Below are 23,549 nucleotides of genomic sequence, written 5' to 3'. Positions count from 1 at the left end.
AGACGGCGATCACTTATATTTTTTATACTTATAGTTGTCTAACTTTATATTTCTAGATAGTTCTCACCGTATCCTCGACCTTACCATCATTGATGACCTACCAGTGTATATTGTGTGGTCACATTCCACATTCCATCAACATCCGTAAAAAATCTAAATTAAAAACAACCCATGATACCCAACTGAATAAACGTCATCGCAACGGATTCCATACATCTGTTTCAGTTCAAAGTACTCGGCTGTTTTGCGTAAAAATACGAAATCTATTTGTAAATAAATACTCTTACACAATGCTTACGTTACGTAGCCTAAAGTGTGGGTGTACCAAGGTCAGTTAGATATGGCGGGAAACAGAGCGAAAGCAACGTCCTGCAATAATAGTTGAACATTTACAAAGAAACAAATGCATGATGTAATAGCCCACCTACAACATTACTACTGTACATAGTTCTAGAAAATTATTTCTATCTATCATTAGGTAGAGACTAGCTGTCTGCAATATACGATTCATGGGCGAAACTACCATGAATCAATATCGACTGTTTGCCCAAGGACTCCTATAAATTAGTCAATACATTGCTGTATTAAATCATATTGGTTTATCCATTTGCTTAATTAAAAAGCAATGTATATCGTACATTACGGTAATTGAAACGTCGCAAGCTTATATAGGTATAGCATCAATAACAAGTTCAAGAGAGAGAGATAAATCTATACAAAAACTACAGAAAGAACAAAGACGAAGCTGAACTGTTGATATGAAAGAGACAGATAATGTTATAGTATACTGAAATGAAAGAGACGTCTATAAAACAATTCCGACAACATGATTTTTCGTCACGGTTGGTACGCATGCGTCACTGCGCTACACCAGGGTCTCAACAAGGGTCAATTATAATTAATAGGAAAATTATAAACAATAGATACATAACTTTCTGAGAGTCAATTTAAAAATGTCTATTTTAAAACATATCTAAGATTAATCCATGTAAAAATTGAGCATTTTACTATTAAAAATATATATTCATAATTACTAATGTAATGATGTAAGATCGTAATGGAATACCAATGAGGGTGTGTGACTTTTAATGTCCGAGCCAATTAATGATGTGAGCTTCAACTACAATGATCACTTTATATGAATAAGGTGATTATTATCACTTCTATCATCTCATCTCATTTATATTTTACTATATTGAGCACGATAATATTTTTTAAATTAAATAGGTAATCTTAAGATATTTGTTTTATCTGTAGCATTGTCAAAGTTTCACAATTTTCTCAATTACGTTATTTATTAGACATATGGAATTGTATGAAATTGTAATACTCAATTCAAAGCATCTTTTACGCGTTACTACAGGAAAATTAAGTATAAATAATCATTCCCTTTGCGCCGGCCCTGTCATAATACAATCAGCTGTTTGTAATGACAGTTCCTCTGACAAATACAAAATGGTTGAAAACTAAAGTTGGCAAACAAAGAAAGGCAGCGTAATATCGAGTATTCGCGTTTAAAGACATTTTTTTAAGTGAAAGTTAGTTAGTTTAGTGTGTAAATTGTGTTCAGTGCACGATGTTAGATTTGGAAATTGTCCCTGAACGTTCCCTGGGCTGCGACGCCTGGGAATTCGTGTTGGGTGAGTTTATTGTGTTTATTTCGTACGTCAGGCATTTGCGTTGTATTTCCACAAGACGTTTATTACGCAATGTTGTTTTTACTGCCTGTATCCGACCCTATATGTATCTATTGGAATGGTACAACCACTAATTGCTCGTTGTATTGGGTTCACATTGATTTTTTTGCACGTAAAGTGTCACGGGCCTTGCCTTTGTTTCGTCTCAGTTCGTGTTTATTTTTTTTTTAAATAACCACTCTTGACCGTGAAATGGCATAGGTTGCGTTAACAACATGATCATTTCATAAGATTCCGTTTGTTGTGCTATATTCAGGTGACTGAACCGTCTGTTATTATATTTACTCGACAACAATAGATACCACATAAGATGCAAACAAATAGTGAAATAAACATTAACATATTATAAATACTATTTGATATACTTGATAATAATTATTTTTATTGTAGTAGGTATTTCAATTTAACTATTAAAATACTCAGTAGAAATTTAAATAAGTTTATTTTATAAAAATTATAATACTGGCTGGTAGGGAAAAAAAAATTATAATGTAAAACTTGACATTCATAAGCAGCTAAAATGTCCTACATGAATAAATTATATATTTACTCTTTTATTTACTCTTGAATAGTTAAAATATTGTAAGAGACCAAAACAGTTATTTACAATAATAATAATACAGGACAATTCATACAGCGCCATCTAGTCCCAAGCTAAGCAGAGCTTGTATTATGGGTCCTAAACAACTGATACAAATATATAAATTCATTTTTTGTAAACACATACATAATATACATAGTAAACACTCAACCCATACAAATAATAATACTTATTTATTAGTTGTTGTTTACAATGTCACAGAAGTATCTGCATAATATATGACTGCAAAGCATAAATTATATTTATGTCCCTAATTATTATTTAATAGCCATACCATAGTACCTCGTAATACCAACAAAGTCTGCACTATTTGTGTATTATCATAAATTACTTCTTTAATATATGTATATGTATAATATATGTATAATGTGCAGATATCTATACATCTATACATATAAATAAAATTGGAGTGTCTGTTTCTAATATTGAAATAACCATTTTTTACTACATGCATATGAATATAAATAAGGTACATACACCAAAATAACATTTTTTTAAATTTTTGTCTATCTGTTTGTTCCGGCTAATCTCTGAAATGGCTAGACCTTGATGGCCTTGGCTAGATTATGATGGGATATTTTTTGGCAGGTAGCTGATGTAATAAGGGGTAGCTTAGGCTACTTTTATTTTAGAAAAATAAAGTTAAATTCCACATGGACATAGTTGTGTGGACAGCTAGTTATACATATAAATCTTCCTCTTGAATTAATCTATCTACTGTTAAAAACACATTAAAATCTATTGCATAGTTTAAAAGATCTATGCGAACAGACATTGGAAGCAACTTCATTTTATACCATGTAAAGATTCAGAATTAATATTCACAAAGCAATATTAGTTATTTATAGCAAATTCTTTTAGCTGTTACCTGCAACTTGATTTGGTTTTTTGAAACAAAAGACAGCTTATATCCATTCTTATGATACAATGTATGTTAATATCAAATTTCATTAAGTACATTAATTGTTTAGTCATGAAAAAGTAACAATTACTAATACACACTTCTGACTAATAATGTCAGTAAGTATGGTGTATTGATTTTGACTATTTAGTGATGGAAACACCGGTAACAAATTCAATTAATTCTGAAAGGTTTTAGGGCCTGTTACGCTAGATTCCAAATGTACTCAGTGAATTATAGATATGCTAAGCATCTTTTTATGGATGGTAATAGAATGATGAACCTCTCTGGAACAGTTTATTCTGGTAGGGCCACCAGAGGAGGATGATAAGATGACCGTTAGATCAGGTCAGTTAGCCCATCGTGACAAATTCTCCAAGAATTTACCATGATGGTATCCAGGTGAAACCACCTGGCTTGCTCTTCTTGAGCATGAAGTCAGTTTATACAACTCAATATGGCAAATTCGCTAGGAATTTATCATGATTCCATGCTTATAATAATGGTTTCCAGGCAAGCCTGCATGGAGGTCAACCTAACAATGTCGGCGGATCGTGAATTTGTGGGGCCCTGGGCTAAATCTACTTAGGGGCCCCACCTAATTATATTACTTAACTAAAAAATACACCTACGTAAAATAAGCGACCAGAAATTTTCCGTTTCTTTCAATAGACGCGCACTTGCAGGGGTTGATTGATCTCAGGGTTGCTAACCTTATGATAGGTTTTTTAACATTCTAGATATTTTTTATATTCTAAATATCGTTTCATTCGGGACTCGAGGCCCGAGGCAAAAAGCCGGTAGGTAGGTAGATCCGCCCCTGACAACGTACCTTGTTAGAAATGGGGTTATTAGTCCACATTACTAACAATCTCTTTCCCCTCCGCTACTTTGTTATTCCACTTACATCAAAATAATGTTTGTTTTGTATTAGAGACTGATTGAAATATCGATTAGGGCTTCAGTGTTTCACTACAAGTTATTTCGAATTGCCTACTGGAACATCTCAAAAGCAGACCGCGCAAATCTACGGCCAATAACTAGTATTTTTGACCCCTCATTGTTTACGTTTATATGTATTATTGTCTTTCGGACACAAAGCAGTCTTATCACTTATTAAATACGCATGAAATTACGATAAATGGTCTTTGTAAGACAACGAGGAGTCATTAAACTTGTATGTTAGGTATCTATTGAGTTTTGTAAATAAAGAAATAACCTGCTGTTGTTAAAAACAACTGTTCAAATAATTTACATGTTTTGACGGTCTCGCTGGTCTACCGGTTGAGCTCACCGCTTTAATTCAGTCGGTTACGGCTTCAATTCCTCGCACGGTACAAAGCTCATCGGTTATATTTTTTATGTATGTTAAGTATGTATTTACAAAAAAATTTAAAGAATTTATCAGTTGACTAGTACCCATAACACACACTCTGCTTACTTTGGGACTAGTGGCGTAGTGTGAATGTCCAGGGGTATTATTATTTATAATTTTTAACGCTACTGAACCCACAGTAAGGTTTCTGTAAAGTTCCAACGAAAGAGATGACTTTAATCACAATTTTTAATAAAATATTATGGAATTATACGAGTATCATCTATATATCTATACCTATAAATAAACTTGGAGTATCTGTTTGTAATATTGAAATAAGCGAATTTTGCTACATGTATATGAATATAAATACGGTACATACACCAAAATATATTTTTTTACAATTTTTATTTGTCTGCCTTCGTCCGTCTTTTTGTTCCGGCTAATCTCTGAAATGGCTGGACCGATTTTGACGGGACTATTTTTGGCAGGTAGCTGATGTAATAAGGACTAACTTAGGCTACTTTTATTTTTAAAAAATGTTTTCATTTAGAAAAATAAAGTTAAATTCCACGCGGACGAAGTCGCGGGATCAACTATTCCATAATAAATACTTCTGTTAGCGCGAAGTAATAATAATATAATAACTCAGGACAACTTACATAGCGCCATCTAGACTCAGATTACGCCGAACTTTCTATAGGAATTGTTCAACTAATATATAATATACATAGAAGTCACCCAGACCCATGCAATGAGTTTTTGCATGGGTCTGGGTGACTTCTATGTTTGCATCGTACAGGAATTGAACCCACAACCATCAAGGCGACGTCTTTAGCCGCTGTATAACCGTGGCCGTGAAACCACTGGCAAGGCACTTTTCTAGGTTGAAACGATAACTTCTGACTCAATCCCATTACTAGCAATGTACCATACCAGGTTTACCTCTACGTTCTCCCCGGAAACCATCGTGATAAGTTCCTGCGGGATTTGTCACTTTGGGCTTATTGGCCTGATCTCATACTCATATTATCATCCCTCAACCGAACCCTACCAAAGTAAACCGTTAGCGCAGGCGGGTACGCCATTCCATTATCATCCATTAAAAAACATCCTGACAAATTGACTAGGACATAACCACAAAGGTTTCTTTTATATATCTGACTGACTCTCCGGCGAAGGAAATACCGATATCAAACCAATAATGAATCCGCAGAACAACGATAGGATCGCCCCATACCAGTTTAGATCCTAAATATACCAGAGAAATGTGAGCATATGAAGCGTGGCGTTCACCACAACATTGACAGTTGACAATGCCTCTGACAACCCCGTCTAGGTCGAATATCTGTGTGTCTGACAACCCCGTCGGTCAACGAATAGTCGTGACCGTATATAATGGTATGGATGATAATGAAATGGTGCCTCCGTCTACGCTAACGGTTTTCGCTGGCGAGGCATCAGTGGAGGATGATAACATGAGCACAAGGTCAGGTCAGTTAGCCATAGTGGCAAATTCACCACGAATTTATCAAGATGGCTTCAGAAAAGGATATGGAAGGCTAACTCTCTTCCAGACATGGAGGTCAACAAAAGTGGTAGGTGGCTGATATATATATATATAAAGGTATATTGCCAGCAGTGGCACACATTATATATACTATATATAAAATATATACTGTGTGTAGTGTTAGTATATACATGTAAATATATAAATACACATCACAATGGAGATATCAGTGGATATTGATGAACAGAGACCCGCTATCTAAAACGGAAAAATGTCGATATGGAACAATATATATGTAATGATATACATATACTGTCTGACCCCGCAAACGTTGTTTTGCCATATAAATTAAAATCTCTATTACAAAGTAGGGGTATAAAAAAATTACTGTTTACATTTAACTGAAACTGAAAAAAAATTAACTGTTTTAATGAGTATAAAAAAAACTGTTTACATTTATACTGAACCCCCTCATTGTGCGAGATTTGCACTTGCCTGATTTTTATTTCACCTAGACGAGGTAGGATATTTGTAATGATATAGTCATAGTAAGTCAAATAGGGCAGTGTGACTCCAAACAATAGACTTAGTTTTTAATAAAGGTCACCCATTAACATTGTTATACAAAACACGCATGTTAAGTTCACATCATTGTTTTCTTGTTGCCGATCCAACAGTCTTGAAATGAAGGAATATCTGCCATAAAATACATGAAATTTAGATATTAAGGCTGATCCGGCTCGAGGGACCAACGTGTTACTAATAGTGGATGATAAGCGAGTCACATAGACTGTATTTTACATATATCGTCTGGTCTTTTATTCCTGTTAGGGTAGAAAAGAAAGAAAAAATATTTATTGTTAGTAATGTGGACTGATGACCCCATTGCTGGCAATGTACCAAGTCAGGTTGACCTCACACGGTTTCCCCTGGAAACCATCATGATAAATCCCTTGTGATATTGCCGTTAGCACAGATGGGTACACCATTCAAATATCATCCATGAAAAAACAAAGTACCTTTTGCTATATACCATATAGCACGTTAGTATATTCTAATCCAACGTGGTATGTGGCAAACCTGCCTTCTCTCGCATTATTGGTTTGTCTTCAAGACCTTTCTAAAGTAGTATATTACTAGGTTACAACACCCTCATGAGCCCTCTCTCTATGTCTCTCTCCCGCCGTATTTTATTTTAATAGACCAGATGACCAAAATCATCCTTATGATACCAAAGGAGAATTGATACAGGGTGTCCCATAAGTCCTTTGAATTGAAAAAAAAAACTATGTACAGTATGAATAAAGTTCAGACTGCGAAATTAAAATCAGTTTCATAGTTATGTTATTGAGCGGTAATCTTGTATATTGATGAATGTTTATTTATAACGCTATATCTCCTGTTTTTTATAGTTGAAACTTATCTCTATTATTGTTGCCAAGCGGTTTTTAATCGTCATGTCATCGTTCCACGTCGTGATTATATTTATCAACGGAATTTATAAAAATTAATTAATATTTTTATAAGTATGTACGGGTATTTAATAAGCTTGCTAATTGCGAGTTATGTGCGAAGTTATGAAGAATGCACAGACAGATACTTTTTTAAGAATTGCAGAAGAAGAATAGAAATAATCTTAGTTTATTTTTTTTTATACTACTATAGTGGCAAACAAGCATATGGGCCATTTGTATACGGGTATTGGTAAATGGTTACCGTAGCCTATGGACGCCTGAAACACACTATTACGTGCACGTTGCCAACCCTTAAGAAACCTTAACCGTTCTTGAAAAACCCCATGCTGTAGTCGTGAGAATACCTCGGCAGGTAGTTCATTCCACAATCTAAGTGTACGCGGGAGGAAGCTCCTCTGAAACAGCACTGTCCAAGACTACCCAGGTTCTAGTGTGGGGATGGATTCCTTGATGGTCAAATGATTTTTTTATTAGCACTTTTGTATGGTCATAAATATGATTACTATTCTACTACTCATTCCGAAAGTAGAAGCGTGTTGTTGATAGAATGGAGTTTATGTCCGTCTTCTGTCTTGCGATAAATGTTTTTTTTATTTATTTCTCTCTTTCTTTCGTGCTTTGTTCGTACTGCAATCTTCGACAATCAAATTTGATTAAAACAAGCGACTGAAAGGTCACTGTTTGTGTTTCTAACTGTGATCTATTTTTAATGCATTTAAAATCAATAAAATGATTACATAGTACAAGACAAAGTCTTGTCGCTGTCTGTCCGTGGCTATGTATGCTTAACTCTTTAAAACTACGCAACGGATTTTGAAGCGGTTTTTGTTAATAGATAGACTGATTCAAGGGGAAGGTTTATATATATAATTTATGTACACCCGTGCGAAGCCGCGGCGAATAGCTCTATTAAAAAAACAGCTTCAAAATCCGTTGCGTAGTTTTAAAGATTTAAGCATACAGACAGACAGCGACAGCGACTTTGTTTTATACTATGTAATTATGAATACGATATGTCAGCCCCAAGCTGACCTAACTCTGGTCTACGTGTAGTAGTATTTTCGCCGTTTAAGCAACATTTTTCATTACAGTTTAGTGAAATTAGGATTGATAAGAAACAAATAGAAGCGTCTCAGCAGGCGACATCAGCTAGAACCAGTGTCGTAGCAAGATGTGAAGGACTATCTAATACTAAAATAATTTTCTAAATTAAATTAATAGTACTGGAGGTCAAACATCCAAATTAACAAAGTGTACCTTATTATAATCTTATATATACAATTCTCGAGTCACTATGTCAGTTACCATACTTTGAAATGGCTTTTTTTTTTACCAATATTTATTAAATTTTAAAATAATAATAATAATAATCTCAGGACAATTCACACAGCGCCATCTAGACCCAAGTTAAGCTAGCTAAAGCTTGTGCTATGGGTCCTAGACAACTGATACAAATACATAGATATATTTTTTTTTTTCGTAAATACATACATATTATACATAGAAAATACCCAGACCGATACAAACAATCATACTCATGAATACAAATGTTTGTGCCGTGCGAGGAATCGAACCCGCGACCATCGGTCGTAAAGCGGTAGACTAGACCGCTAGACCACCGAGGTCGTCAAAATAATATTCAGTAGGTCTGAGAATCGGCTACTATCTATTTTTTATACCCCTGAGTGATAAGGATCACCCCTAAATTTTATTTTATATTTTGTACATTTTTTAATTTTGTTATAATGTGGCATTAAAAAATACAGGCATCCCTAAATTTTCGCCCTTCTACCATCAACCCCTATTTTTGATAGCAATTTTAATTTATATGGCAAAACAACGTTTGCGGTCAGCTAGTCTATATACAATTCTCGTTTCGCGGTGTTTGTTACCATGGGTACTCCTCCGAAATGCTTAACCTGTTTTTTATGAAATTTTATATGCATATTCAGTAGATCTGAAAATCAGCTACTATCTATTTTTCATACCCCTAAGTGATAAGGGTCCACTCCTAAATTTTATTTTTTATTTATCTGACATAATTTCTTATTCCTTTCCATCATCAAGCCCTATTGTTTAATAGAGATATTAATTTATATGACAAAATGGTTGCTGGGTCAGCCAGTATAAATATAGTTTTGTTAACTTTTCCGGCAAATCATTTGATCGCGTCACACATTGTTTTTGTTATTCGACCTTGCCGTTATCAACACACCTTATAGCGCACGATCGGTCTAATACACCGTACTATGTATTGTTTACAGGAAATTTATATTAAATACATTCACGCTTTGCTTGTATCATTTGTTTACTTTTACGCAACATTAATCGGTTTCCGGAAATTTATACGCATCATTTCATAAGTAACTAGCTATATCGACCTCGATGGTGTTGTAGTTGAGCATCGCCTTATTAATCACTAGCTGTTCCCGTGACGCGGACAAACCGCGTGGAATTTAACTTTATTTTTCTAAAATAAAAGAATTTGTCTAAAATTAAAGTAACCTTCATTACTCCTTATTACATCAGCTACCTGCCAATAAAAGTCCCGTCAAAATCGGTCCAGCCATTTTAGAGCAGCCAGCCGGAACAAACAGACAGATAGACAAAAATTGTAAAACTTGTTATTTTGGTGTATGTACCGTATTTATATTCATATGCATGTAGTAAAATATGGTTATTTTTAATATTACAAACAGATACTCTAATTTTATTTATATGTATAGATGATACCGGTTTCGATTCTCGCACCATTCAAACATTTGTATTTCAAGTATGATTGTTTGTATTGTTCTGGATGTTTTCTATTATGTAGGTATTCACAGGAGTATGTATAATAATATCTCAGGACAATTCACAAAGAGCCATCTAAGTAATCAAGTTAAACAGAGCTTGTTATAGGTACTAGACAACGGATATAAATACTTACAGTATTTTTTCTTATAAATGCGTAGACGTAACACCCTGTAGTTTGAATATCTGTATGATAAAACGATCCTGTATGTATTGTCTTCTTAACAAGCGGCTAAAACCGCCGTTTAATTAAAAATTAAAAAAATAAAACACCTTCCCACACCCACGCTTCGTTTCGCATCATCCGACCGCCATGAAGACTGGGGTAAAGGATTGTTAATCATGGGAACTGGTGTTCGATGTTAACAATGTACCATGTATGGTTAATCTCCATACGATCACCCTGGAAACCATCGTGGTAATCAGTTGTATTCCCCCCGATGGGTACTGTTTATTAATTTATTTATTGGTATAAAACTAAGAGAGCTTTACAGTTTCCCAATATGCTCACTTAAGAAAATTATACCAAAATATAATAAAAAAATAAATAATCCAGCCCAATTAATATAGCGCCATATATAGGTTACTAGATAACTGATATACTTAGATATTATACGTATTACTGAAGTATTCCACTGCCATCCTGTTCTGACTTCATTCTCATTTTTTTATGAATAATAATGAAATGTTGTACCCGACTGCGCTAACGGTTCAGTACACCAGTGGATGATGACAAGATGAGCATGAGCTCAGATCAGTTAGCTCATCGTGACAAATTTATCAAGAATTTATGACAATGGTATCCAGGGGGAACCGCGTGGAGGTCAACCTGACATGGTACACTGTTAGCAGTGGGGTCAGCAGTCCACAATACTTTTTCCCCTCTACTTCATTCTCATTCTATTATCCTCCTTTGGAATATTCCTTTCGTAACCAATAATTAGTAAATGTTTTAACTGAACCTGTTTACCTTTGTTTCAGGGATGCATTTCTCACAGTCGGTTGCCATTATACAGAGTCAAGTGGGGACAATAAGAGGAGTTCAAGTACTATATAGTGATCAGGTAATATATACATACTGCATATATTCCTATACAATATAGTTTTAATAATAATAATGTTTATTTTCTTTACATATTATTTATTTATTCATTTGCATTCCATAGTGTAACAATAATGGTTGACATAATATTATTATAAGAGCACCATGGAGGGTCCATAGTGCTCTTATAATAGCTCAATTAATTTTTTTAGTTATGTATATTTTGTATATGCAGGTAGGTGGTTATATATTTTTATATTGCCATAGGACCAGATAATATTATTTGGGTAATAATTGGTTGGTAATATTAGTTGGGTGTAGTAAGCTACAAAGAGATAATTATTTTATATATTATTATTCTAATCGATGTGTATACATCTACTGATTTTTTTATAATTCATAAGTTATCTGTCAAATATTCATCGACATAATAGCATTTTTGTTACAAGTAATCTTTTTTAAGTTATGTATAAATATTTTGTCTTTTATTTTTTCTAATTGTAGCGGAATTAAACAAAATTAAGTAGTAATTGTATTCCATCGTTTATTAATAACTAGCTACTCACCCCGGCTTCGCACGGATATACATATATATAAACGTTCCTCTTGAATCACTCTATCTATTAAAAAACCGCTTCAAAAACCGTTGCGCACTTTTAAAGATTTAAGCATACATAAGGACAGACAGCGACTTTGTTTTGTATTATGTTAATTAATAATGATTAATCTTTCTTTTTCAGAATCCACTGTCGGTAGATTTAGTTATAAACATGCCCCAAGACGGGATCCGGTTAATATTCGACCCCGTCGCACAACGACTCAAGATTATAGAGATATACAATATGAAATTAGTTAAACTTAGATATAGGTAAGTTTACCTTCATCTTTTTAGATACATACTAGCTTTTAACCGTGGCTTCGCTCGCATTAAATCTATTAAATAATAATATTACTGGTTGCTAGATGGCGTTGAAGTAGCATATGTTGGTATTTTATATTTTTTTATTTAAAAAAAATATATTGTTTCTTTTTTAAATATAAAGTATCCTATGTTCATTCTAATACCTCCAAGAACATGTGTAGAAAATTTCATGATGATCGGTTCAGTAGTTTTTGCGTGAAAGCGTAACAAACAGACCTACTTTCATATTTATAATATTAGAAAGGATATGCATGCATGCATGCTTTTTGCATCGTTAGATAATAGATCATAAGGTGATACGGTCATGTCATGCTGCGGCCATCAAACCATATGACTAGAGCAGTACTTGACATGAGTACAACTCAGAACACGCGACTGACATCGCCTCTCATGGATATCTGTTATTAATAGGGACCTAAAAAAACGCTGAATTTACACCTAGGACAATTCACAAAGCTAAGCAAAGCTTGTGTTATGGTTACTAGACCACTGATATAAATATTTTTTTGTGTATATATGTACATACATAACATTAATAAAAACGCCCATACCGATGAATACTAAAGTTTGCGAGGAATTGATCCTGTGACTCTCGGAAGTAAGGAGATGTGCTAAACCACCAGATTAACGAGATATGTCCCTTCCGATTGATCCCCCGTCCAAATGAAACGGGGATCGAAATTACGACGGCCTTCGCTGAGGTTCGAACATCTAGCGGCGTCGGTCAGACGGGAGTTGGCCTCAGCCGCTCCGTAAGTCCTTCCGCGTATTTAGAGTGTCAACCGTACTCGCCCCCCATCGTCCGGTGAAGCTGTAAAAGCGAGCTGCGGCCAACAGTATTACAGTACTCCGAAATGAGAAAAAAACGAAACATTCGATTATAATAATTCACATTCAGTGTTACCAGTATGTTTGAGCTTTTCAGTTATCTATACATCTATACATATAAATAAAATTGGAGTGTCTGTTTGTAATATTAAAATAACTGTTTTTTAATGCATACATATGAATATAAATACGGTACATACACAAAAACATTTTTACAATTTTTGTCTGTCTGTTTGTTCCGGCTAATCTCTGAAATGGCTGGACCGATTTTGACGGGACTTTATTTGGCAGGTAGCTGATGTAATAAGGAGTAACTTCAGCTACTTTTATTTTAGCCGGTTAATCTCTGAAATGGTTGGACCGATTTTGACGGGACTTTATTTGGTAGGTAGCTGATGTAATAAGGAGTAACTTAGGCTACTTTTATTTTAGAAAAATCAAGTTAAATTCCACACGGACGAATGCTGATGTAATGCTGAATAAATGTCGTTATTATTACTAGAACGTTTCTAACCCAGTAGCCTTACTGCATATTTCAGTTACATAAGTAACATACCTACTCTACGTATTCACATACCGATATAAGATATATATTCCGGTTGATATGCGGATAAGATATTCATAGATTGTCACAGCATCGATGGTACAGATGGTGCCAATTCACATACAATATTTCATTTGGATCGTAAAGACGTGCGTTATCAAATAATAGTAATAAACATAATAGACTTTGACAATTCACACAGCGCCATCTAGTACCAAGCTTAGCGGGTGATTGTGTTATGGGTAGACAACTGATACAAATACATAGATTTTTTTTGTCAATACATATATAATATACATAGAAAACACTCAGACAGAAACAATTATACTCATGAATACAAATATTTGCGCCGTGCGAGGAATCGAACCCGCGACCATGAGAAGTGAAGCGGTGTGCTAAACCACTAGATCACCGAGGCCGACAATAAATGCTTGTTTATTATGCCCTGCTGACATATCTGCCATTATAATGTTAATTGGGTACTTACGCAGCTCGTGACCCTACCTTTTATACCGTAACTCTACAGAGTAATGAATAAACTTAGCATATATATCTTACTAGCCGTGCCCTCGGGTTCACCCGCGCGAAATTTAAAGCCTATATGTTATTCCGATGCATAAGCTATATTACTATAAAGTTTCATCAAAATCTGTTCAGTAGTTTTCGCATGAAAGAGTAACAAACGGACTTATACACACAAACTTTCGCGTTTATACCCGTAATATTAGTAAGGTTTATAAAATTCTCGTGTCACAATGTTAATTACCGTACTCCTTCGAAACGGTATGACCAATTTTTTTGAAAATTTATATGCATATTAAGTAGGTCTGAGAATCGGCTACTATCTATTTTTCATACCCCTAAGTGATAAGGGTTGTCCACCCGTAACATTTATTTTTTGGACAATTTGTTTTTTATATATTAAAAATACAACTCCTATATCCTAAATCTTCACCCTTCTAGCATCAACTCTAATTTTTTAATAGTGATTTTTATTTATATGGCAAAAAAGCGCTTGTTGAGTCAGCTAGATTACTATATAATATACGGCCCTGAGTTCGATAAAGCTATCCTGCTTTTTTAGCATACAGTAACATAATTTTAATTGCAAAACTTTGTGGGTTATATAGAAACGGGCTGTTCCCCGCGACTACGTCTATATATATGGAATTTAACTTTCATTTTCTAAAATAAAAGTAGCCTAAGTTACTCGTTATTACATCAGCCACCTGCCAAAAAATGTCCCGTCAAAATAGGTCTAGCCATTTCAGAGATTAGCCGAAACAAACAGACAGACAGACAAAAATTGTAAAAAATGTTATTTTGGTGTACGTACCGTATTTATATTCATATGCATGTAGCACAAAACACTTATTTTAATATTACAAACAGACTCTCCAATTTTATTTATATGTATAGATGTATAGATAAAATAAAAGATAAACCTGATAGAGTCACATTAATTTATTGGTTGAAACATAGATTCCAAATTTTTGTCTCGTCGCCAACTCGCAGATAAAAAGATAATATTGCTTCAATGCTCATTTTTTTAAGAAGTTCATCTTTCTTTACCTACCATTATGTTTTCTTTTCATTTGTTAATATATACAGAATATGTATTAACTTAATTCTTACATATGTTATTTGTGTTCCATTTTATGTATTTGTGTATGTCTATTAATTCTTAAAGTTTTGTATGTGATTTAATGTTATTTATAATGATATAAACACTTGATATGCCACTGCCGAATGAAGACTAAATTGACATATAATCTCTAGTTTAGTGGAACCAGCCTAGGCTCTTAGCATGATGCAAACACAGGAGATAGACTATTCTAACAATAAAATGGTCAAAGGCAAAAGGACAGTAGGACGACAGAAAAAATGGATAGGCTGATGATATAAAGATTAAAGAGGGAAACATATAATAGACATATAAAAGACAAACATCTAATAATTATAAGTTAGAAATGCGTGTGAAGTTATGTGGAAGGAAAAAGCTGTAACTTGGTTTGTTACCGGTGTTGTTTACACCAGGTCACATGTTGAGCGGAGCGCATTTATTCTTAAAAACTCGGACTTTAAAGTTAAATTTTGAGTGATAAACAATGGAGGCCCGAACGTCGACCTTCAACGAAATTTTGGTCTCGATCGGTCAATCCGTTTCGGAGGAGTATCGTTACAAAGAGTGCAAATCTGATCTCCAAGATCGCTCCTCGATTTGCGCTCAATTATATTAATAAATGTTATTTTCCAGTGGCATGTGCTTCAACTCGCCGGAGATAACGCCGTCGATAGAGCAAGTGGAGCACTGCTTCGGGGCGACCCACCCCGGCCTCTACGACTCGCAGCGGCATCTGTTCGCGCTCAACTTCAGAGGGCTCTCTTTTTATTTTCCTGTTGATAGCAAATTTGAGGTGAGTTATAGAATAATTGATCCTTTTGCCATTATTTAATATATATTTAGTAATTCACATATAATTTTTTAAAATTATTCAACAATGAAATTATAGACGGCGCTTATTTCTTACTAGCGACCCATCACGGCGTCAAACGGACGTTATATTTGAGGTTCTTCTTTTATAACTAAGATATCTCCTATAGTGTTCGTTGAAATGAAATTATAAAAAGGACAATTATGTTCAAAATTTAATACTTGTAATAAATAATGTAGGTATATATTTGGATAAGGATGTTTACAAAAACTACACACTACACTATGTTTACAAAAACACCTTCTTTAATAATGCATTATATTACATTTTTAACAAAATTATCAATAGAAAATAATTTATTTTTTACACTAATTAAAGTAATCATCATTAATATTTTTTTTTAAATACCTAGTTGAAATCACTTATTCATATAGGACATTTTAGCCGCTCATGAATGTCAATTTTTTTGTATTAATATTTATTCTTTGCCGTCCAGTTAAATATACTGATTCAATTGAGAAGAATTGGAAATTAACTTAATTTAATCTAGGTAATCTTCACGTCTAATCATTGATAGAAATTATGATTTATATTTTTTTTATTCGCTTTGCAGCCTGGTTACGCGCACGGGCTGGGCTCCCTCCAGTTCCCTAACGGCGGCTCACCGGTGGTCTCCCGGACCACCATTTACCATGGATCTCAACACCAGGTTTGTTACAGTAACTATTACAGTTGTAAGTTTTTAACAACTTAATGATTAATATATTTTATCTTTGAAATTTAGGGACTTCTGTACAAACTATAAATACGTGCCAATCCCATTATACCTTAAAACTAATTACTACATGACCTCACCAGTGAGCAAATTGCTTTAGCCGCACTATCTTAAATACCGGCTAAAATGCTTGCTATGGCACCAACAATCAATATATTTATTTTATAGTAAGACGTTATTCTATGTCGTAGACTCGTTCCTGACACATTCCATTAGCATTGCTTGCTTTGCTTTTTTTACATACTTGGCAAACTTTGCCGATGCATAATGTCCAGAACGGAGTCTATGCATTTTTAGAATGAAGATCGTTGATTAGTATCTGAGCCCGATCTTTAATTTATGTTACACATATGTCAACATACACATCGGTAAAGCTGTATCTGAGATTAGCGCGCATTTAAGCATAGACAAACAGACACAAATTCTACCAATACTTGCTACAACGGACGATAGGCGAGTGCAGATGGCACTCCAAATACGCGGAAGGTCTTATGGAGCGGCTGAAGGCCAACTCCCGTCTATCTGATACGACTTTAGTCTGAGGGCACCGCTAGGGGTTCGGAGCTCGGTCCAGGCCGTTGTAATTCGATTCTCGTTTGAATTGGACGGAGGATCGATCGGAGAGTAGTACATGTGGTGTCCTGAATGTGAATTTCCAGCTGAGCAGTTCTGCCGGCGGCTCGTTATGCCAGGCGCCGCTGCCGGATCTGCCGCTGTCCTGCTACCGTCACCAGCTACACCTGCGGCGCTGCGACGTCCTGCGCACGCACACCGCCACCGTCGGCCTGCGTCTTCACATGTTCACAGAAGGTAAGCCCGTTTGAAGGTACGTTCTCCATTTACTCATATAAACATGTTACTGCTTCATTTTCCGATGTTAGCGGGTTCTATGATCATATAGTCGTTATTTGCGACCGTCCGCGATTTCTTCTACGTGTGTATTTTTATAAATGTTCTTTTAAAATGTAATGTTATAATAATGAAATCGTGTTGTCCATATTCGCGTCGCGTTCGTTTCCGCTTTTGAACGAGAAGAAGAAATAGTTTGAAAATTATGAAGATGAAAACGTTTTGTTCTCTTCTGTATTTGTACTGTAAAGTACAGTGTTTATTTTTACTCCCTCTGCCAATAAAAGGTGCCATATGGCGCACATAAAGGTTCGCAAAAGCTGCCAGCGCGTGGCAGCTGTCGCCGGACGCCGGACGCCGGACGGCGGACGGCGGACGGTGTGGGGCGCGTACAGTGGTGTAGCGGGGCGTGTCCGCAGGCGGAGCGCGGCCGGTGGCGGCGGTGCGCGCGGTGCAGTTCGGCGACAGCTGCCAGCGCGTGACAGCTGTCGCCGGACGCCGGACGGCGGACGGCGGACGGTGTGGGGCGCGTACAGTGGTGTAGCGGGGCGTGTCCGCAGGCGGCGCGCGGCCGGTGGCGGCGGTGCGGGCGGTGCAGTTCGGCGACAGCTGCCAGCGCGTGGCAGCTGTCGCCGGACGCCGGACGCCGGACGGCGGACGGTGTGGGGCGCGTACAGTGGTGTAGCGGGGCGTGTCCGCAGGCGGCGCGCGGCCGGTGGCGGCGGTACGGGCGGTGCAGTTCGGCGACAGCTGCCAGCGCGTGGCAGCTGTCGCGCCGGACGCCGGACGGCGGACGGTGTGGGGCGCGTACAGTGGTGTAGCGGGGCGTGTCCGCAGGCGGCGCGCGGCCGGTGGCGGCGGTGCGGGCGGTGCAGTTCGGCGACAGCTGCCAGCGCGTGGCAGCTGTCGCCGGACGCCGGACGCCGGACGGCGGACGGTGTGGGGCGCGTACAGTGGTGTAGCGGGGCGTGTCCGCAGTCGGCGCGCGGCCGGTGGCGGCGGTGCGGGCGGTGCAGTTCGGCGACAGCTGCCAGCGCGTGGCAGCTGTCGCCGGACGCCGGACGCCGGACGGCGGACGGTGTGGGGCGCGTACAGTGGTGTAGCGGGGCGTGTCCGCAGGCGGCGCGCGGCCGGTGGCGGCGGTGCGGGCGGTGCAGTTCGGCGACAGCTGCCAGCGCGTGGCAGCTGTCGCCGGACGCCGGACGGCGGACGGTGTGGGGCGCGTACAGTGGTGTAGCGGGGCGTGTCCGCAGGCGGCGCGCGGCCGGTGGCGGCGGTGCGGGCGGTGCAGTTCGGCGACAGCTGCCAGCGCGTGGCAGCTGTCGCCGGACGCCGGACGCCGGACGGCGGACGGTGTGGGGCGCGTACAGTGGTGTAGCGGGGCGTGTCCGCAGGCGGCGCGCGGCCGGTGCGCGGCGGCGGTGCGGGCGGTGCAGTTCGGCGACAGCTGCCAGCGCGTGGCAGCTGTCGCCGGACGCCGGACGCCGGACGGCGGACGGTGTGGGGCGCGTACAGTGGTGTAGCGGGGCGTGTCCGCAGGCGGCGCGCGGCCGGTGGCGGCGGTGCGGGCGGTGCAGTTCGGCGACAGCTGCCAGCGCGTGGCAGCTGTCGCCGGACGCCGGACGCCGGACGGCGGACGGTGTGGGGCGCGTACAGTGGTGTAGCGGGGCGTGTCCGCAGGCGGCGCGCGGCCGGTGGCGGCGGTGCGGGCGGTGCAGTTCGGCGACAGCTGCCAGCGCGTGGCCCGGGCGCTGGGTGCTCCGGCGCGGCTGTACTACAAGGCGGACGACAAGATGCGCATCCACCGACCCACCGCGCGACGTCGTCCGCCGCCCGCTTCAGACTACTTCTTTAATTACTTCACCCTCGGCCTGGTCAGTATTACATTTTCTTTATGTAACCGAAATATCAAACAAGCTGACGGCACACCAGGTGGTAAGTGTTAACAGTCGCTTATATAAACGGGACCACGAGTATCACGTTATCACGTGACCTCCATGCGTTGACATTCCGGACAACTGAGATGGTATGTCTCCATACTCTATAATTTCACTAGCTTATCTTACTCGTCAACCGAAACACATCTTACAAAGTTTGACACCTGCAATCTGTAGGTGAAACAAAGGTACGCAAGCTGACGACTTTGTGCAAAGCCAACCTCTACAATATTGTACATTGCACCACTAAAGTTCTTTTGAGATAAGTTGCTAAATATTAGTACTTATCGTAGTAAAGAAATCTGTTAATTCGAATGAAGTTGTTTTGTGAACAAGTTGTTGTGTTATGTATGAGCCAAATTGTCAAAATGTTATTAGTCTGGAGTGTGATTATATTCAGTTATATAGTTTTAGTGACCGACTTATAAATTGCGTTATAAATTTATTATATTAACGTTATAGTTAATATAATTAATTTTCATTACTTATATATCTACATGTAATAGAATTAAAGGAGTAACTTAATATCTGAAACACAATATACTGTGACATCATTAGTTCAAAATAAATTAATATACTCGTACTTGTTATATTGTAACGGTTATCAGGTCATGATATTTGTGGTTCATTTTCTACATTTGCATACTGGTGTAACAGTTATTAGGTCATGATATTTGAGGTTCATATTTTACATTTGAATACAGGATGTCCTGTTCGACGCCCGTACGCACCAAGTAAAGAAGTTCGTACTGCACACCAACTATCCCGGCCACTACAACTTCAACATGTACCACCGCTGCGAGTTTGAGCTTGCTGTACAGCCGGACAAGTGAGTCGATATTATAATAATAAGTTGGACTTCACCCGCTTACCTTCATATTTCTTCAAAAAGCTGTAATTGTAACACCTGTAGAATTCACGGCAAAAAATTGTCTTCAATTTAAAAAATATTATAATAATAATTTTCTCTTATGTCTCATTGTTTGACCATTTTCACACGTAAAGACAATTCTATCACCCCATCAAAGGGAGAATACTAAAAAATATATAAATAAATAATAATAATAATAATATATTTTTTTACAAACTATATAATATATTTATTGCTATTTGCTAGATGCTAGATAAATTTCTTGCTAGATGCTCTCAAAGTAATAAATATTCCCCGTTCTTGCAACATTTTTCATTGATGCTCAACATTTCTAACATTTGCATTGTAAAATATGCTGCAAAATTTTTACTAATTATTTTACCTTTTTAGGCTGATAGTGTAATAGATAAAATCTTCACTAGATAGTATAAAATAGAGTCGCTGTCGCTGTCTGTTCGTCCCTATATATTTATGCTTAAATCTTTAAAACAACGCAACGGATTTTGAAGCAGTTTTAATTCTAGACAAAGGTTTATATAACTCATGTACACCCGGGGAAAGCCGGGGCGATTGGCTAGTAATAAATAAAATATAGACATATATTCTATGTGAGCGACCTAACAATAAAAAATTTTGCTCGTGAACCAGATGCGACCCGAATTCGCTGGTGGAGAACCGCGGCGCGGTGTCCATCACCGCCTACAGCAAGTGGGAGGTGGTGTCGCGAGCGCTGCGCGTGTGTGAGCGGCCGGTCGTGCTCAACCGGGCCTCCTCCACCAACACCACCAACCCGTTCGGCTCTACCTTCTGCTACGGTTACCAGGACATGATATTTGAGGTTCAGATTTTACATTTTATTTATTTACACACAAAGAAAAGCAAGATGGCCTCTATAACATTCACCGTTAACCCATTCACCTTCTGTTGCGGTTACCAAGATGATATTTGAGGTTCATATTCTACATTTTGTTTATGTATATTTATTTGTCTTATATTTCGTTAATAATTTTATGTTAAATTGTGTTATTATAATACTTATTAATAACTTATACTGTACGTCCATACTGTCTCGCAGTCTAATAATCGCGGTCGTTACCCAAACAAGTGAACATTGATGAGTATGACTGTTCGTATTGGATTAGGTAATTTTTAATTATTTTTGTATCGAATAAATTTTGGAAATTTAATAATAATCATAAATAAATAACCCTGAACAATTAACACAGCGCCATCTAATACAGAAAGCAGAGCTTGTGTCGTGGTATAAATACTTAGATTTTTTGTAAATACATACACAATATACATAGAAAGCACCCAGACCGATACAAACAAGCATACTCATGAAATGTTTATACCGTGCAAGGAATCGAACCCGCGACCAATCAGAAAAGCGGTCTCCTATACCGCTAGACCACCGAGACCGTCAGATTAGTTAATATCAAAGTTGTAAAATTAAAGCGCCTACTATTTTTTTCTACGCAAACATCACACTTGTGCATTATTTGTGCTCATATATTTTTGTAGTTTTTATTAAGTCGCAATATAGAAGTCGTACAAGTTATCCTGTCATATCATATCAATTTGAATTTAAACACTGTCATACATCCTCTATATTAACACAAATATCCCACATTACACACATCCTTTCCACTGCATACAACCTCTATTACGTACTTCTAGCATTTATCAGTTAAAACAATACTTAGAGTTTCTTAAATAGATTTACTAATCATTAATCTACTTAGTAATAAAGATACATACACCACACATACTAATAAATATCTGCGTCTAATAAATGTTCTATATAATATATAGTACGTGTTACAAGAGAGCACTGATATCTATAGCACAGGTGTAATACCTAGTGTTGGTTATCAGGGTCCTCATTTTGTATTGCACAACTTTCTGCCATTTGATTACCTACCTAACTAACTGCAACTATTATGTGCTGCTCCTTTTTAATGTTGTAATCTTTTGGTTATACAAATAAAGCATTAATATTATTTTTAAGAATTATTGCGACACTGAAGTGGTTATGGGCAGAGCACATAGCTCGTAGGACATTGACCGTTGGGGCAATAAAGTCCTCGAATGGCGACCACGGGCCGGAAGACGCAGCGTGGCAAGGTGGACCGACGATCTGGTCAAGATCGCTGGAAGGCATTGGATGCGAGCAGCGCAGGACCGATCGTCGTGGAGATCTTCGGGGGAGGCCTGTGTCCAGCAGTGGACAGTGGCGTCTTCCGGGCTAAGATGATGATGATGATTATTGTTAATTTCATTATTCCCAAAAATCCGCTGTGATTAGTGCAAAACAATCAGTATTTATATAGAATAATTGTTTTACAGGTGATGTCTAACAATTATATAGCGTCAATAACGTTATATCAGCCGGAGGGAACACGCCCTCATTACGCGGTCAACTCTATCGCGTGACATTCTCAGGTATATATATTGGTTTATTATACCATTAAGCTTAAATAATTAACAAATCAAATCAAATCAAAAATATTTTTTTTATACAACGTAGGTGGCAAACAAGCATACGGCCCATCTAATGGTAAACGGTTACCGTATCCTATGGACTCCTGAAACGCCAGGGGTGTTACATGGGCGTTGCCGGTCGGCAATTAGTATTTTATGGCCATTAAGCAACCTTAATATATCCTTGAAAAACACCATTTATTTATTCATGTAGGACATTTTAGTCTCTCAAAAACGTCACATTTTTTATATTAATATATTTTCCCTACCGTCCAGTACAGTATACAGATTCAGTTGAGATCTGACAACAAGCTCGATTGAATTTCTTCTTTTTAAAAGCCTGTTTATTTATATTGTGTATCTTAGGTACACATGCCGTTATGTTTAGCTTGCTGTGCGTAGAATGCTGTAGGAAATACTTATTTTTAATCTTTCGCGGTTAGTACATATTATTAATATAGTTAAGAAGGTGTAACACGAATAATTTTATGGTAAATAAATTATTCGTGTTGAAACCTGTTGAACTATATTAATTATGTCGTAGAAAATTGTGACAATAGTACTGTACAG

At 37.6% G+C, this 23,549-nt stretch overlaps 1 protein-coding gene across 1 annotated transcript; it reads left to right on the top strand.

The window, feature by feature from the left end:
- Positions 1–1,468: 1,468 nt before the first annotated feature.
- Positions 1,469–22,938, top strand: LOC131849823 (PHAF1 protein CG7083). Its single transcript, XM_059199949.1, has 10 exons — positions 1,469–1,640; positions 11,274–11,356; positions 12,075–12,202; positions 15,886–16,045; positions 16,677–16,772; positions 17,498–17,656; positions 19,352–19,561; positions 20,329–20,453; positions 21,144–21,333; positions 22,845–22,938. Exons 1-10 carry the CDS (start codon positions 1,577–1,579, stop codon positions 22,929–22,931), a joined length of 1,302 nt encoding a protein of 433 aa, XP_059055932.1. The 5' UTR covers positions 1,469–1,576; the 3' UTR covers positions 22,932–22,938.
- Positions 22,939–23,549: the final 611 nt, after the last annotated feature.

Source organism: Achroia grisella, unplaced genomic scaffold (genome assembly GCF_030625045.1).
Source record: "Achroia grisella isolate CSIRO2021 unplaced genomic scaffold, CSIRO_AGI_Agris_v1 utg660, whole genome shotgun sequence".
NCBI lineage: Eukaryota > Metazoa > Arthropoda > Insecta > Lepidoptera > Pyralidae > Achroia > Achroia grisella.
The sequence above is the reverse complement of the archived record's forward strand: the minus strand, read 5'-3'. Positions and strand labels throughout refer to the sequence as shown.

Excerpts from the sequence above, each read along its gene's own strand:
- LOC131849823 (XM_059199949.1), top strand. The coding sequence starts at position 1,577 with ATGTTAGATTTGGAAATTGTCCCTGAACGTTCCCTGGGCTGCGACGCC. Across the intron at positions 11,357-12,074 it reads AAGTACTATATAGTGATCAG|AATCCACTGTCGGTAGATTT; the intron begins GTAATATATACA and ends TTTCTTTTTCAG. Across the intron at positions 19,562-20,328 it reads ATTACTTCACCCTCGGCCTG|GATGTCCTGTTCGACGCCCG; the intron begins GTCAGTATTACA and ends ATTTGAATACAG.